Source organism: Pyrgilauda ruficollis, unplaced genomic scaffold (assembly GCF_017590135.1).
Source record: "Pyrgilauda ruficollis isolate IOZ18807 unplaced genomic scaffold, ASM1759013v1 scaffold6, whole genome shotgun sequence".
NCBI lineage: Eukaryota > Metazoa > Chordata > Aves > Passeriformes > Passeridae > Pyrgilauda > Pyrgilauda ruficollis.
The window spans coordinates 4819941-4835538 of NW_024527710.1; the positions used below are offsets into that span (position 1 = coordinate 4819941).

The 15598-nt window shown below is 36.5% G+C and overlaps 1 protein-coding gene across 1 annotated transcript in view; it reads right to left on the bottom strand.

Annotated features, from left to right (window-relative positions):
- Positions 1-1072: 1072 nt before the first annotated feature.
- The window catches only part of HS2ST1 (heparan sulfate 2-O-sulfotransferase 1), a 73972-nt gene continuing 59446 nt past the window's right edge, over positions 1073-15598 (bottom strand). The window contains exons 3-7 of the mRNA XM_041483159.1: positions 11814-11899; positions 8157-8295; positions 4628-4725; positions 3371-3528; positions 1073-1888 (exon numbers count right to left, since the gene is read on the bottom strand). Coding sequence (XP_041339093.1) covers positions 1662-1888; positions 3371-3528; positions 4628-4725; positions 8157-8295; positions 11814-11899 — 708 coding nt within the window. The 3' untranslated portion in view covers positions 1073-1661. The remainder of the gene's footprint in view (positions 1889-3370; positions 3529-4627; positions 4726-8156; positions 8296-11813; positions 11900-15598) is intronic.

Consider the following 15598-nt stretch of genomic DNA (forward strand, 5'->3'; position numbering starts at 1 on the left):
ATTTCCTTTGTTTTCATTACAAGAGCAAGCTGGTTAAAGAAACTCCACTTGGTCATTTTAAACTAAACCTTCAGCATCATACCTTAAGAATTTAAACCTTTCCCACCATTCCTTTCTTTGTCTCCTCAGTGCCTTTCCAATCAAATGCTGTGAAAAGCACTTTTAAGAAAAGGCAGGTGGAAGTTGTGTAAATACTCGTACCTTTAAGAAAATTCAATAGGAAAAATTCTTGCAGTGCTCCATGGCCATTTGCTACAATGCAGTGGCCCCAAACATCTGTTCTCAAATTTCAATTTACTTCATTTGCCAGGTGTTTCACATTGTTAATAATTGCAACTCACAAATTTACAACAGTCACATAAGGCAGTTACATAAATACAATTATGTCAATCAAGTTCACTGCACCCTTCCCAACCAGACTGCATATGACAATTTTCTTATTGTTCTCTTACCATAAAAGGATGAAGACTACTTTTCTGTAAAGAGAATCCCTGGAAAACATTCTGGTATTGAAGTCAGAGAGGTCACTGAAGTGCGTTTCAGCAATGTCCAACGGTTAAATCAACCAGGAAGTAGATGTGACGTTTTTCACTTCACACGTAACAGAACCAGTGCGAAAAACCCCACTTTAAACTAATTACTTTAAACCTTTTGGTCCAAATACATAAAATAAGCAGTATTTACAGCATTTTACTCCTTTTGTAAATGCAATGCTTTAAAACACGTTATAAAGCACCTCAGTAAAAATATTCTACAGATAAAAGTATTGAAGTAGTAGGAAAACCCTAGCCATACCACAGCTCACTAGTAGAGTCATAATGTGGATTCACCAATACCTCAGTTTACAATTATTACAAAGAATCCATGGAGAAACTTACTGAATTTACAATTTTTATACCACTGTGTAAGGATCAACTAGAACTGCAGACAATACCAAATTTCTTTGTAGTTTTCCCAACCTCAGTCAGTGGTAGTGGTGATCAAAAAAAAAAAACCCCAAAAATAAAAACCCCATTGCTCTGATTCTTTAACGTTTTACAATATTAATGTGAAAATGACATTTTAACACTAATGAGTAGTTGTAATTTTTTAATAAAACCACATAATATAAATATGGGCAATTCCAGCAGCAGCAGCATTTCTCAGCAGAACATGATAACCATCCCAATTAATATCATGTGACATGATTCACTAAAACAAAGCACAGATGTCAACCAGTTATTAGGACTACTCATACTTATACAACCGAAATTTCCATGTTGAAAGCTGGGGAAAAATGATTTCCTCTTCATAGAAGTGCAAATGAAAATCAATTGCTCTGAAAATTAAAAAGAGCATCAACAGAACTGGTTTTCTGATTGTTTATATTTTCAAATAGAACTGCCGTGTATTAATTGCTCCGAATTACAGTGTAGATTTCTTCAGGTTAAGGATACTGACTCCCTATTGACTGAAAATATTATTTAGATAAAAGAAATGAAGCCTTTGCTTCTGGAAAACCAACACAGCTATATCCAAAGCCCTGGAGGTGATCCACAACTCACTTTTCTCGTATAAAGAAATGTCTTGGAGGTCTACAAGCAATCTAGTTTCCATGGCTGAGGACTAAGATGATGATGTGGCCAAAGATTTAGGTCCATAAATCTAACAGTATAGCATTCTTAGTTTGATTTAGGGTAAATCTTTTCATAGAAAAAGTTTTGGGCCAGAATATACAATTCTCCATCTTTTTCCCGAACTGCATGTGCTCTGACAAACTGAAATTGCTCCAGTGCAAATTCATAGAACTCATTCTCCATTTTCCAGATTTCAGACTGCTGTAGCTTGGCAATAGTTTCTTTTGTGGGAAGTTTTTTCTCAGTTGTTTTCCTAAGATGCGACTTCTTTCCTAAATGCAAAATGAAAGTAACAACTTCACTTTTAAGTTCACATGCTCAAAAAATGTTTACAGTCCTTTGTTATTTACAGAGTTTTTATACTCTCAGTGTGTTGATAAACTGGATTAGAAGAAGCAAGCTTTAATCCAAAATTTATTAACACAACATGCAGAGTTGGAAAACTGCAGCCTCTCTCACTAAATGTTTATGAATTTTGCATCCATTCTTTCAATTCTTCCTGTTTGCTCTAATAAACCCAGGGAATGAACATTCATTTAAGGAATAAGATTACTCCATATAATCTACCTGGAGCAAAACTGGTCTTTCAAAATTAATTATTTAGATGTTGATCTGGTATCAAATGTTAAGAATTTTTAGAAACTACAGAGACTTCTTTCATAAAATCATAGAAACATTTATGTCGGAAAGCACATTTAAGGTCATCGAGACCAACCACAAACCTTACACTGCCAAGTCCCTGTCAGCCATATCCCCGAGTGCCACACCTATGTGTCTTTTAAATACCTCCACCACTTCTACACATCTTTTAAATACCTCCAGGGAAGGTTATATTCAACTCAAACTACCAAAAAACTCCCTGTTCTGGTGTAGTTCTCTGTAGCTGTCCATAAAAGAGAAAAAAAATCTTGTTTTTGCATAATTTCAATTGTCTATTTCTAATCATCTACTAATAGCATTTAAACCATTATTCTCCAATCTAAATAGGATACTATAGTCTTATCATAAATGATGCATAAGCCACATCCCTGTTGCAGAATTTCTGGGACAAAGGTGACCAAAAATGATGACCAGATTTTCCCCAAGGAGTGCTATTGCCTTGTAATTAACTTGTTAATACTACATATCTAGGCTCTGTACATCAGATCCTTTTCTCCCTCTATTTGCAGTTAGAAGCCCTGCTAAGATACACCTTTTCTTCATCATAAATTGCATGGCCAGCTCCTAGAAACTGAGCTACTTCTTGTAGCTAGGAGCCCAGAAAGATAAACATCTACTTGGGTCTCTGCATCCCTCAGGCTTTATTGCTCAGCCAACCAGGCTGCATTAAGCACAGTTAATTCCAGCAGGGCTCCTGAGGAAATGGAAATGGCCACATCAGGCACTTTAAAAAACTGAAGCCACTGTAAAACCTTAAAAAAATATTCTGTTACAAAAACATCACAATGTTACATGCAGTATACCTACACACATACCTTTACCCCAGCCTTAAATATTTATAATTTGTGTAAGGCAGAAGGATACTTGGACTAGCATCACCCCCAAGAGAGAAAGAGAAAGAGAAAGAGAGAGGGAGAGAGAGAGAAAAAAACCTGAGAATCTTCAAAAAGGAGTTTGTTTCTTCTAAAGGAGCATCATCCAGCTGAGAGGCAAACCTGGCAGAGACTCAAAACTATTAATCTAGATCTAAAGAATTCACACTAAAAAAGGCAGTAAGTGGATGAAACAACCATGGAAATCAACTATTTTAATACCTGTCCGGTACAGTTCTGTGGCACCCCTGAAGAACCGGGGCAAAGCTGCCTCCAATAACATGATAAAGTCTTCAAGCTCTTCAGTAACTCCCACTAGGAAGTATTCATTAATCAGATTGTATTTGGCTTGTTCCAAAGCCCATCTGCTTCCCACATTCCTAAAATGACAGAGAACAATTATATCAAGTTCTGATGTCAGCCAACAATCCTTAGTCCCTAGATGGAGATTACTTCACAACAGGACATTTGTATAGGAAAGGCAAGACTTATTCCAAGTTAAAACCATTCCTAACTTCATTTCCCTTTCCAGTTCCTCTCATTTGTGTTCTTACCTAAACATGTGACTCCTCTACTTATGAAATAGTCTAAACAACAACACCCAGTGTGTGTGTATATGATTAATGCCTCTATTCAAGCAATTTTTCAAGGATTTACATTGTCTCAATATTAATACTCTGTCTCTACTTTCACATTAGATACCAGGAATCTGGCAAGAACATACCTTCCCTTTTGCACCTTCTTTCTTTCTCTGCTTCTCCACATGGCCAGAGAGTAGACAGGTCTGAACAACAGGCACTGAAAGAGGAGCTCCCAAGTGGCCATTTACTTTGCTTGTGTTTGAATGAACAAAACCTTTGACAAATAATTGCCCTTGCTATCACTCAGAATCTTTAAAAAACTGTTTGGGTTTTTGTTGTTTTTTTTTTTTTTTTTTTTTTTTTTTTTTTTTTTTTTTTTTTTTGTTCTTCTGCTAAAGAGTTTTTAAAGTCTTTGCCATTATTATAAAATATTTTGCATTGACAGATGAACACTATTTGCTTTTGTTTCAGTTTCTGCTAAGTAGCATTGACTACTGGTAAACGTTTAAAAAGATAAATTTATCCTGATCTCAATTATTGTGTACTCCCCAGGAACTTTAGGAGCTTGAACTAAAATATCTCCATTCCCAAAGAAGGATACTGTAGTCTGACACAAGAGGAAAATGTCAAGACTCTAAATCTGCAAAAATGATTTTTCAAATTGAAAATGTGTTTTCCCTCATAGCACCGCTGATACAGTATTGTAACATACTGCTAGTTTAAAGAACTGCAAAACTGTTTCAGTAAATCCATCTTCAACAGAAAACACTCAAGTATCCACTGCTTCACTCTGTTCAGTCCCTCACACTTTTATCAATTGAAGTACATATTGAAATTTGTTAAAATTTAGATTTCAGCACTGATGTACTTGACGAACAAGCTACATTTATCTCCCTACCAGCATTCTGAGCTGTGGCCACAGAAGAATGGAATTTGAAGCCAAAGTTTCTCTGGAGCACAGTCGGAACCTCCAGCTGCCACACATTCATCAAAGGTCTGGAACAAAGACAAAATTGAGCTGAGCTTTAAAATCTCATATATGTAGCTAACATCTCAAGCTGGTTAGTTGCTAAATGTAGTGGGGACAGAAAAACACATATATGATGTTCTAGAAAAAAATGCCAAGCCTTGCTTTCACAGTGTTATTAGGATGATCTACTGTCTCAGCTAAATAGTACTTGGACAGTCCTTTATGGTTACAACTAATGAACAATTGATCTTACCTGATACATTGATATATCTTTAATATAACTTCAGTAAAGGCTATTTGTCAAAACTAGCAAAAATAATCGATAAGTGTTAGTATAATTATTTTCCTCTATAAAAAGTCACTAAGATACAGCATCACATGCCATAAGGAATTGTGTGATTCTGCAACAGCTGGATCTTTTTTAACAGAGAACATTGTACATTTTGTGTTTTAGATTAAACAACCTTCTATTACATTTGAATAATGACAAATAACTGCCATTTCAGAGGCTAATTTTGTTTTGGCAATCAGAAGAACTGAAAAGAAGTTGTTCACAGCATAACAGAATATTCCATACAATATTGCTGTCTACGTGGATACCCTGCTGTAGTAACAGAGTTTCAACTGCAGTAACACAGTTACAATAAGAACTCCATTAGCACTGCAGGGAATTTGTAAATGCCTTACTGTGTCACCATAAAGGAAGCGTTTATGATATTTCTAATCAAGATATAAGGTTTGTATCTAAGATATATTAAAAAAAAAAATAGATCCCATGGACAACTTTTTAGATTGCTTCTTCAGTATACTTACAAGTTTCTGTTCAAAGCAACAAAACACATCTGTGTAATTATTTGGGGTTAAGAACAACATAATTTGCTTCTATTATGAGGTGAAGTTTATGAGATAATCTGAAAAAATTACTGATAATATGCCAAAGCAGGGAGTAAACTGTGGTGCCTTGGTTCACATTGAACTCTTGAGTTTAGAATAGCTTGTACATGTCACACATCATAGATAAAAATGCAGCTTAAGTAGGAAAACAAGGCATTGGTATGCTTTCCCTAGCATAGTTCTCTAGGGAAATTCTGCACTGATCTATTGTTAAATGCACCTCCTAAATTATGAATGTTTATACTAAAAATGAACTGGCATCTGTACAAAGGAAGATTTCTTTGCTTATACCTGCAGGTTATTTTACAGTTAATAAGCAAGAGGAAACAAGCCATTTTCTAAGTAAGCTGAAATAGGACAGACTTCCTTCCACACTTCCTCTTATGCACCTACCTCGGCTGCTCCATCCAGAGATCTTATTATAAGAAACCCTTGCCTCTACAGACCCTGCATTTGGAGCCAAGCTAACTATGACTGGAAGCACAGGGATGCAGAAAACAACCTAGTTTAGAATTCTTCTATACAAATGCTGTGGTATGGACTAGGAGGGGACAAGAGTACAAAATACATTGAGATTCCTTTCCACTAACAAAGGAACAATTGAGTTTCACTAGAGGTAATTTCTGATCTTCCCTACTTTTCAACTGAAGAGCTTTTCATTAATCTACTGTAACACATACTAGAATAAAGACACTTCAATTGGCTCAATCCATTTCTGAGCTTACTGAATTTTACAACTAATGTATGCAAAACTTACATCATCTATACATGGACAGTTCCCCAGGGACACTTTGGAAAAAATCATACTACCTGATTTACATGTAAGAAGCCAGAAGCTTGATACAGTGAATCAATTTCACTTGAAATGAACTTGAAATGCTTACAGAACATGTTAAATCTGTACAACAACAACTAAGTCTCTCAGACCTAAAGAAAGCGGTATTGTAGTGACAAAATGTAAAAAGCACCTTCAATAGAAAAACATCAAATTAATAATGCAATGCATTGCAAGCATTATAAACAGAAATGCATATGACCTTTTTCCCAGCAAATCAAAGCTTAGTGCAGTCTACCAAGCAGCAACACTAAGGATTTTTGGCATGTTTCCCAGTGACTACCTAACCATGTTGTTTGAATTATAATATTAATAAATTAAAATTCAAAATTAAAATAAACACTGTTAAATTTCACTCTTTTTAGTAAGTTCTATGTCCTAGAAGCAGCTCAGACTTAGCAGCATGCTCAGCTTTCCAAGTGACTGATCTCCAGCAGGAAAGAGGAAGACAGGCTACAAAAGATGAGGTCCTATCTCTCTTTTTTAAAATGCCTTTATGATCTCATATCACATCACCTGTTCATCTCTTTAGCCACTTCCATAAAGACAATTTTTAAGCTCAATTTCAACATATTCTTGAAGCTTTCCTCTTCCTATGCTGCTGTGCTTCAGGATACCTGGACAAACTGAAATGCAGTAACTGAAGATGGCGCTAAAGCCTAAATAACAGAGGAGCAGTTAGTTCCCAACTGGAAAGAACGAGGAATGGTTTGCCCCGAATATTTAAAAAGCACTAATTGGATGGGGACAGCACACAGAATGATTACTCACGATTATTAGTTGTTATGGTGTTTATAGACTGAGCTGTATATTTTGTGTGACTTTTGCTTGTTTTTTCAATGACTCTTGGTACCCACACAGCACTACACTAAATTGTCAACATTACAGAAAAACAGAATCAGTTTAAGAAAGTATCATCACTGAAACGGTATAAAGTGTTTGACTCTCTAAAGTACAAAAATTCATTACATTTTATAGGATTCCACACTGTTCAAGCTACAGTTTTGTAAACCATACTCATATTTAATACCCTGCTTTTCTTCCCAATATAAGAAAAATCCAAACCAACATGCCCGGAAAGGTCATACTGCAAACCATGACAGTGGATGTATAAATTCTTTCTGTAACAAATCCATTATGGGGCCTGAATCAGGCTGCCATCCTGAAACTGTATTAGTAGTCAATGTTTGAATGTGCTAACCTGAACTTGTCTACAGCCACCTAAGACACGAGGAGGAAGTACAGAAATTTATGGGTCATACTCCACAGTTTCCAAAAAGACATTGCAATGTTTACATTTTGAAAAAATAGAATAAATTGGGTTGCTAATTATATGAAAATAATCAACAAAGCCAAAGCATCAGCAGTTCTACAGCTTTTGCTGAAAAAATATGTCATCAGTCTTCAACAAGAAAATATGTAGTCTCTTACATAGGAGGATAAGCCTAATCTGATAATTATAATTCTGGATACCTAGTAACAGCTTTAAAAATATTTTATTTAATTTTTTAACAAATTGCAAAATACAGTGAATTTGTAAGGGTACAGACAACCTAGCAATGTCATGCTCTGCTCCAGTATGGACAGGAAATGGAGAATATAACTTACAAAGTCACCACTATCACCAAAGACTGATAAAATAAGAACTTGGCTTTTATCAGGGCATTTTTAAAATTGTTTTCACATTGATTTTAGTAAGTTCAGCATATATTATTAGGTGTACTTTACCTTTTTATCCCCCTGCTTTCGCCTCCGTAGCCCTGGTCTGTAATCATCTCCAAAGCGCAGAAAGTAATAATAAGAAACTAGGCGTTCTATAGGGTCTCTTATGACATTTATGTAAATTGGTTTCTTTTTAACACCAAATCTAAAGTAAAAGAGGAAAAAACATCTTTCAAAGGACAAATCAAAGCTTCTCATCTAACACGTCAAAGCCTGTCTTTATTGCTACAACTGAAATCCATACCCAGAATACATGATACTGAGAGGAAGCTTAATGATCACTTCTTCTCATCCTCATATCCAGTGCATTACATGGATGTGAAAGCAAGCTCAATTTCAGCCTGCCTAAGATTATGATTTTATGGGTTTATTATTAAAGAAACAAACAAAACAGACATATTGTCACACAAATAGATACTAAAAATGTTTACACAACCATCCTGACTCTAGAAATGCCTTAACTAGTTTAGCAGCCACATACATGTTTATAGTAAGTACAAGGAAGTTTGATATTGAGTTCCTGCCCTTGTGAACTGGGCTTTGCAGTGCTGTGAGTGGTTTTCCTGGCAGCTCTCCAGTTGTCAGAGACATCAACAGCAGGAAGACAGAACTCTGAGCCCATCCATTGCCCGGGTTGATGCATACAGCTATGCTTATTAAATATAAGTCTAAGATAGTATCTGTAACCATATTAACTTTTCTATATAAAGATATTAAATTTTTCCACAGACATTTACCCTAAGCAAATTTTGATGCACTCCAGTACAAACAGAAGCCTGATGAAATGAGGTGATAAGCCCTATTTCTCGACACAGGAGAAAAATTTAAACCACCAAACTGTTTTATGCAAATGCTACCTTTCAGTGATCTATGTTCAAGTCAGCTTTTACAATACATTTCTCAGTTTTATTTTCTTTTCCATTTGAGACATGCTGTGGCAATTAATTATGGTATCCAACTACTAAAGAGTTTATATCACAATGGAAATTACAAGTGTGTCAAGTGCCCTGAAGTAAAGCTAGAAGCTGGAAAAAAAAGTTCTCTTCTGTTCCTATGCAAACTGGGAAAGCGTTCTCTATCAAAAGAGGGCCATTCATGCCTCCTAGCTTGGCCAAAACAGAGCACTCATAGTTTTAAGATGCAGTACCATGATTTTTAAAGGGGTACATTTTACTACCAGATACCGTGCATATGAGGAATGTTAAGTTGAAAAGCTGAAGAACAGAAATGTAGCAATAGTAGCAGAAAGGAGGAAATTAGGAAAAAAAATTAACAGGCATTGCTTTTGCCAAAAACAAGCACTAGAGACAGAGAAATTGTTAAAGGCTACAGAAAGAGCAATTGATTCTCCAGTGCTGCCAGTAGAGTACCAATGATTCAGACTGGAGCACTCTAAGGCAGAATTGCTGATATCTGTCTGCATGCCAGCTCTGACTTCCCAGAGTCTGCAGAGTAGAGAGGGTGTGAATATTTCAATTATTCTGATGCAAAGTCCAGGCTTTGAACTTCACCCTCTTTAAGCTCCACTGAAGCGCATGAGACATGCACGTGTCCCCTTCCACAGACTACTGCAAATGCTGAGGAAGCTGTAACAAACCATTTCCATACAGCAGCAGACTCAGCCAATGAACAGCACATATCTGTGGGTTAAATGCAGACGGCCAAGTCCTTAGAAATGCTTGTGCTGGATTGTAAAATCATCTGCATTTGCACACAAGCTTGAAGAACTAGTCTCAGTTACAGTAACATAAACCTACCAGTAACATAAGTTATTACTGTAACTTCATTAATAATGACAATGAATTGGCAATTGCATTGTCAAAGAACTTTTTTTCCCAACTATTTACCAGAGAAAATAGAGAATAAGTGGATAAGAAATTTTAAAGACAAAAAGAAAAGGGAAAAAATTTAAACTTTTATTAGCATAATTTCTACATGGATGGATTACAGTAATCTGCCCTCAATACTGTCAGTTATCAGTAGAATCCAGTATTTTAATTTTCAGCATATTTTAAGAGGTACTTCTGATATCTGACAGTGGACCTAAGTCTGATGTCCATGTATAAGGAAGCACTGACTCTTCTGAAATATTTTACACGTCTTAACTACAAGAATGTTCATTACAAGAACATACCTCACAGCCTTAAAGGTGTGGGCCTTGTCAAGCACAACCAGCGTATTCAAGATATTATTTTAATAATGAAAACCCAAAGTATGAGAAAGCAAGCTGTTGTGGGGAAAAAAAAAATCACTCAGGTGAAAGGATAACAAACAACAAAGACAAGGATAACACAGTCCCGGAGGGAAGATGCAGATGAAAGAAATCTGTGAAATTGCTTAGATGCTTTCTAGATGTAAAATATTTTAGTTTTAAGAGTTCCAGTATCTGAAAATATTTTCAGCTTTATGAATTAATGTATAAAATAACATTCAGTTTTTCTGCACCAGGAAGTTGTTACTCAGCTCAAGCATTTATTCTTAAAAATGCATTTTAATTTTTAAAAGGCAGAAAGGAAACTAATGAATTTTTATATATTTTATTTGACTTACTGATTTGTAACTTTTTTTGCCTGTTACTTTTTGTAAACTTGGTGCCACTGGTCATGTTCAGCTACTACTGTGGCTTTTAGCATTTTCTGATAACGTACTATATTGAGAATCTGCACAGGTCTTACTTCCCCATCTCATTCTTTGTAATAAAAACTCAAAAATCAGTGTACATGACAGAATGAGTAATTAAAAGGAATGACTAAACAAAAGGTATTATTACATAAAAAAAGAATTTAAATAAATACTTTAATGCACAGAAACATAGAAACACTGAGTGACCATCAGCAAGAGGTAAAAGCAGTTGTTACTATCGTTTGTGCAGTCAAATGTAATGAAATCTGAAAATTCCACATTCATTTTAAATCATTTTCCACATGCTCCAAGTGCAAGATGAAGCACTGCCTAGTAAGCATCTTAAGCAAAACTGACTTGTCAGTTCAAAGGGAGGTTTGAAGACTGAGCTACTGAGGATCACAGGTTTAGATCCAGAAGCAAAAATAAGACAAGAAAAGAAATGTATGGAAGTGGGAATAAAGATATGATCCTGAACCTTTCAAGTCAGTGGGACGATTTTTAAGCTATTTTATTTAATTTAATTTTAGAAGTAGCAGCATTTAACTCCACAATAATTATTTCAATGTTTTTTTCTAGCAAATCAAACTATTACAGACCAGAAAACTTACTTCAAAAGATAACTTTTCATATTTTGATAAAGTGTGAAGGGATACTAAGGTAGAGAAGAATTACATAACTTAAGAAGCAGGTGGTGTTACTCTTTATATGAAGCATTTTTGAGAACAGGTATGTTAAACTTCCCCAAATGGGAAGCCAATCCTAAAACAGAACTGCCAGTGTTTCAGAGAAAAGCCATGATTTTCAGCAAAACAAGCTTGGAATTTAGACAAGGAATACTAATCCAAATATATAAACGTTTTCTTTTATAAATGAGACTGGGCTACATTTTATCATGCAAGAAAACAAGAGAAATCGGCGAAGACCAGCCCCAAACCGCGGCACTCGGGAAGGCCGGGCGCGGGCCCCCCAAGCTGCAGTTCCGCGGCTGCGAGCGCTAGAGGGCGCCGGCAGCCCGGCCGCAGCCCGGGCACAACGTACTTGGCGAAGTCCAGGTACGAGACGTGGCCGTGGTAAAATCCCGGCTTCATCTCCCTCCACGAAGTCACGTTCTTCACAAATCGCACCTGTGAGAGTGGGCAACAAAAAGTATTTCTGTACGGCTCATTACATTTACCCATACACGGTCTTTCCTGGCTTTTAATCCTATAATGCATTAGATTAAAAAGTCTATTTTGAGTATTATAAAAAAAAAATTGTGCTCCCTAAAATAGACTTTCCTGCAGCATACAGATGACTGATTTTAGGTTATCAGAATTTAATGATCAGAAAAAAAAGCAGAATACAGCAATCAGAAGGACAGTCCAAGGAAACCTATCACAAAAACATCAACAAAACAAACATTTATATTTTTGTCAGTCCATTTTATTTGTAATTGGAAAGGAATGCAGAATACTTCCAGTAGAAAGGCAAGTACATATTTTATAGAATGGTCTGATCTATATTTAGTCCCTCAAATAAAAGTGTACCAGATTTACAGCATGTTCTTAGACCTGTTTTATTGGGACATAAGAAACAAATCTCATGGTTCATTTGCTCCTCCATCCCAAAATGCAATGCACAAATAATCCAGAAATGTTATAAACGCATGCAATGTAAACCAGATCTATAGTTTGCTATTTTGGGTGGTCATCTTAAGCCTAACATTTCAGTGCAACTTTCATGCTAAAGCATGAAGTAGCCCTTGAATGAGGGCAGATAGAGCACTTATTGGCAAACTTAACAAAAATAGGAACAGCTTTACATTTCAAAGAACAAAATAAGACACATGCCCCAAACCAGAGAGTGTGATCAAATTAAGTGGGACATGCAAATTCTGATAGAGCTTGGCTTTACCAGATGAACAGAATATTTTAACATCAAAGCATGTAACTGAAAGTTATTCCAAAACTAGTGAATTGGATAATAAAGAGAGGATAAATAATAAATTTGTACTGCCTGAGCTGTCTGACAAAGCTATGCCATTTCTGAGGCTGTGAATTAAGTGTTTCTCTGCACATCTGCAATATCTTTTCTGTTAAACAGACTAACAGATAACCACAAAGATTCTAAGGTGAGACAAGAGAGACAAAAAAAGGAAAGTTTGAGAGCTTAAGACAATACACTAACTACCATTCTGTAAGGTCAATTGGATTTAGAGTGTCCTGAAGCATAATATTTACTATTTATTATAACCTACCAGTTGAAGATTCTAAGAGGTGAGACTGGCCTGCTGCTGTTTCTTCAATTGTGCAAAATTCATGGTCTATGATTTAAGAGGTTGGTAACCTTACTTATTTGAACACTGGCTCTTGGACTCTCAGATAACAGAAATTTATACTACCTTTTAATAACAGGCAACATGAACTTTTTTAGTGTACAAGTTTCACAGTCTGTGGCATTACAAAATTTAAAGCACGTATTGCACATTAAATGGTGCCAAATCTAGCTGAAAAGCACTGCACAATGTTACACAATGGTGTTTTATAAACTGCATTGGCTGTCTGTCTGGTGCTGTCCATAGCACAAACTGATAATATGGGATTTTGATTCCGGTTGTACTACCTCTACCTTTACAGCTACTGAAATAAACCACAATTCCATTCACTGTATCTTTCCAAGATTAATGACAAGATACTTTCAGTGGAGAGCATCAGCTATAAACACTTCTTTACCTGGCAAAGATATTTCCTAAATACGAAATATCAATCACCTTTCCTTCCTTCACCCACAAACCCCAAAATGTCATGGTTGGTTGATACAACTCTGCAAGTAAACCAGTTATGCAATTTAGGATGTGCAGTGCAGCCCATATATTAAAGTGTACATTTATGTTTCCATGAATGAGCTTTTTGCAATCTTGTATCATCTAGATTTCAGTTTCTAATAGACTTGTACTAAACATAAGGTAATGTTAAGTACAAAATCCCAAGTTTTTTGTTTTAGATCCCCATGCCAGCCACCTGGCATCAAACTGTGGATGTTTCAGTAACAGCTACAAAAATCCTTGCCTTTGTCTTACAGTACTATTGTCTGCTATGGAAATAATTTTTATGAACATAGGATGGATAGTCTAACCTCTAACACCAGCCAAGCTAAAAGAAAGCTAGGAAGGTTTTATAACACACCTGTGACATTTACATCTGTCTTAAAATGGACCTGCAACATGCTGAGCCCCTGAGAACTTGAGTTTTTAACACCTATAACTAGCCTGCAGGCAAGAGATTTTTTTTTTTTTTCTCCCACAATTTGCAGCATTCCAAAAGTCAGAATTGTTCCAGGTCACGGACAGCCTAATGAGTCTGGATTCACACATTTTAGGTCAGACACGAATATTGCTCACTGCTTCATACTGTTAAATATGATCAATTTTACTTTTCTTTTCAGGGCTTAGCAGATACTGTAGCTTTCAAGAGACAGAGCAAGCTTCTCCACCTGAGCCCAATTGAATAAAATTTGAGGTGACTTTAAAAGTTCAGATAGATGTGAATGGAATTCCTGTGAAGTTGTTTCAGGGTGCTTTTATATAATCAGCTACAAAGTTGCTTCACAGCCTTCAGTAAATGGGAAATCAGCTGAGGTTCACTGAATTAAAAAGCCCGATCAAAGGTACTCCAGGGGCATAAGATGTCCTGAAAGGTAAGTTAAACACGTTCAGTTTCTAGGACAGCAGGAATTTAAAACAAGTTCCAGTGAGCCAAAAGAAAGAAAAGCCCCACCAGCACGCCTGGTCTGAGAAAAAGCCATGTGTGCAAACCAAAGTGATGCTGTAAGTTCTGATCACTGTCCATTAACTGCAGCCATCAGTGCCCCTTTCTCTACAGTCTGACCGCACACTCACACACACATGCATGCAGCCACATGCACACACACACGTGCACATGTGCGCAAGAGCATGTGTGTGATTGTGTGTACCTGATGGTGTGTGCCTGTGACTGTTCTTCTGTCTCAGTGTGTGTCTGAGTGTGCAAGAGTGTGTGTATGCGCTAGTGTGCAAGAATGTGTCTGAGTGTGCGTGAGCGTGTCTGAGCTAGCTCTGAACCAGAGGGTCTGGAATGCTGGAAACAGGCAAGCAGCACACGTGGCTGCATGCCATGAACAACCACAAGCAAGCTCAAGGCAAGGACAGTTGATAATCAATTTTGTGAGATGGTGAAAAGATGGAGTTCACCAGTTCAGCCACAGTACAGCCAGGATACCTGCCTTGCACTAGTAGTTCTTTCTCAGAAGAAAAAGTACAATTGGCACACATGCAGCACTTGTACTCAGTAGACCATCTAACTCCAAAAGAAAAATTCTTAAATGTTCACAAGTACATGACAGTACTTCTACTTCTAGCAGAGTTGCTGCAAGCTTTTCACTTGTTCCACTTCTGACAGCCACTGAAACCTGCACTAGCAGAGGAAATAAGTACCACTAAAGCCACTATGACTGTGCTGTCCTCTGAGAGATCAACTGTTTTAGAATGCACTTCGAAGCAAAATAATATATTTTCATGCTGCTCTTTTGAGAAAAAAATGAGTGAGAAACTGAAGGAGAAAAAACCCTAAGAAACAGAAACCAGCAAGCTGAGGGACTGAAACACTGGATAATTGTAGCATTCATAACAGTACAGAGAATGTTCTCACACCCACTTTTAAAATAATGTATCAAGAACACATGCTTGCAGTAATGCAGAACGGTAATTTAATTTTAAGTGTTTTCAATGACAACTTCATTACGTAACAAAAGCAATAAAGTTTGTGTGACTGGCATGCCATCCTGATAGCTGTAATACAGGCATTCTT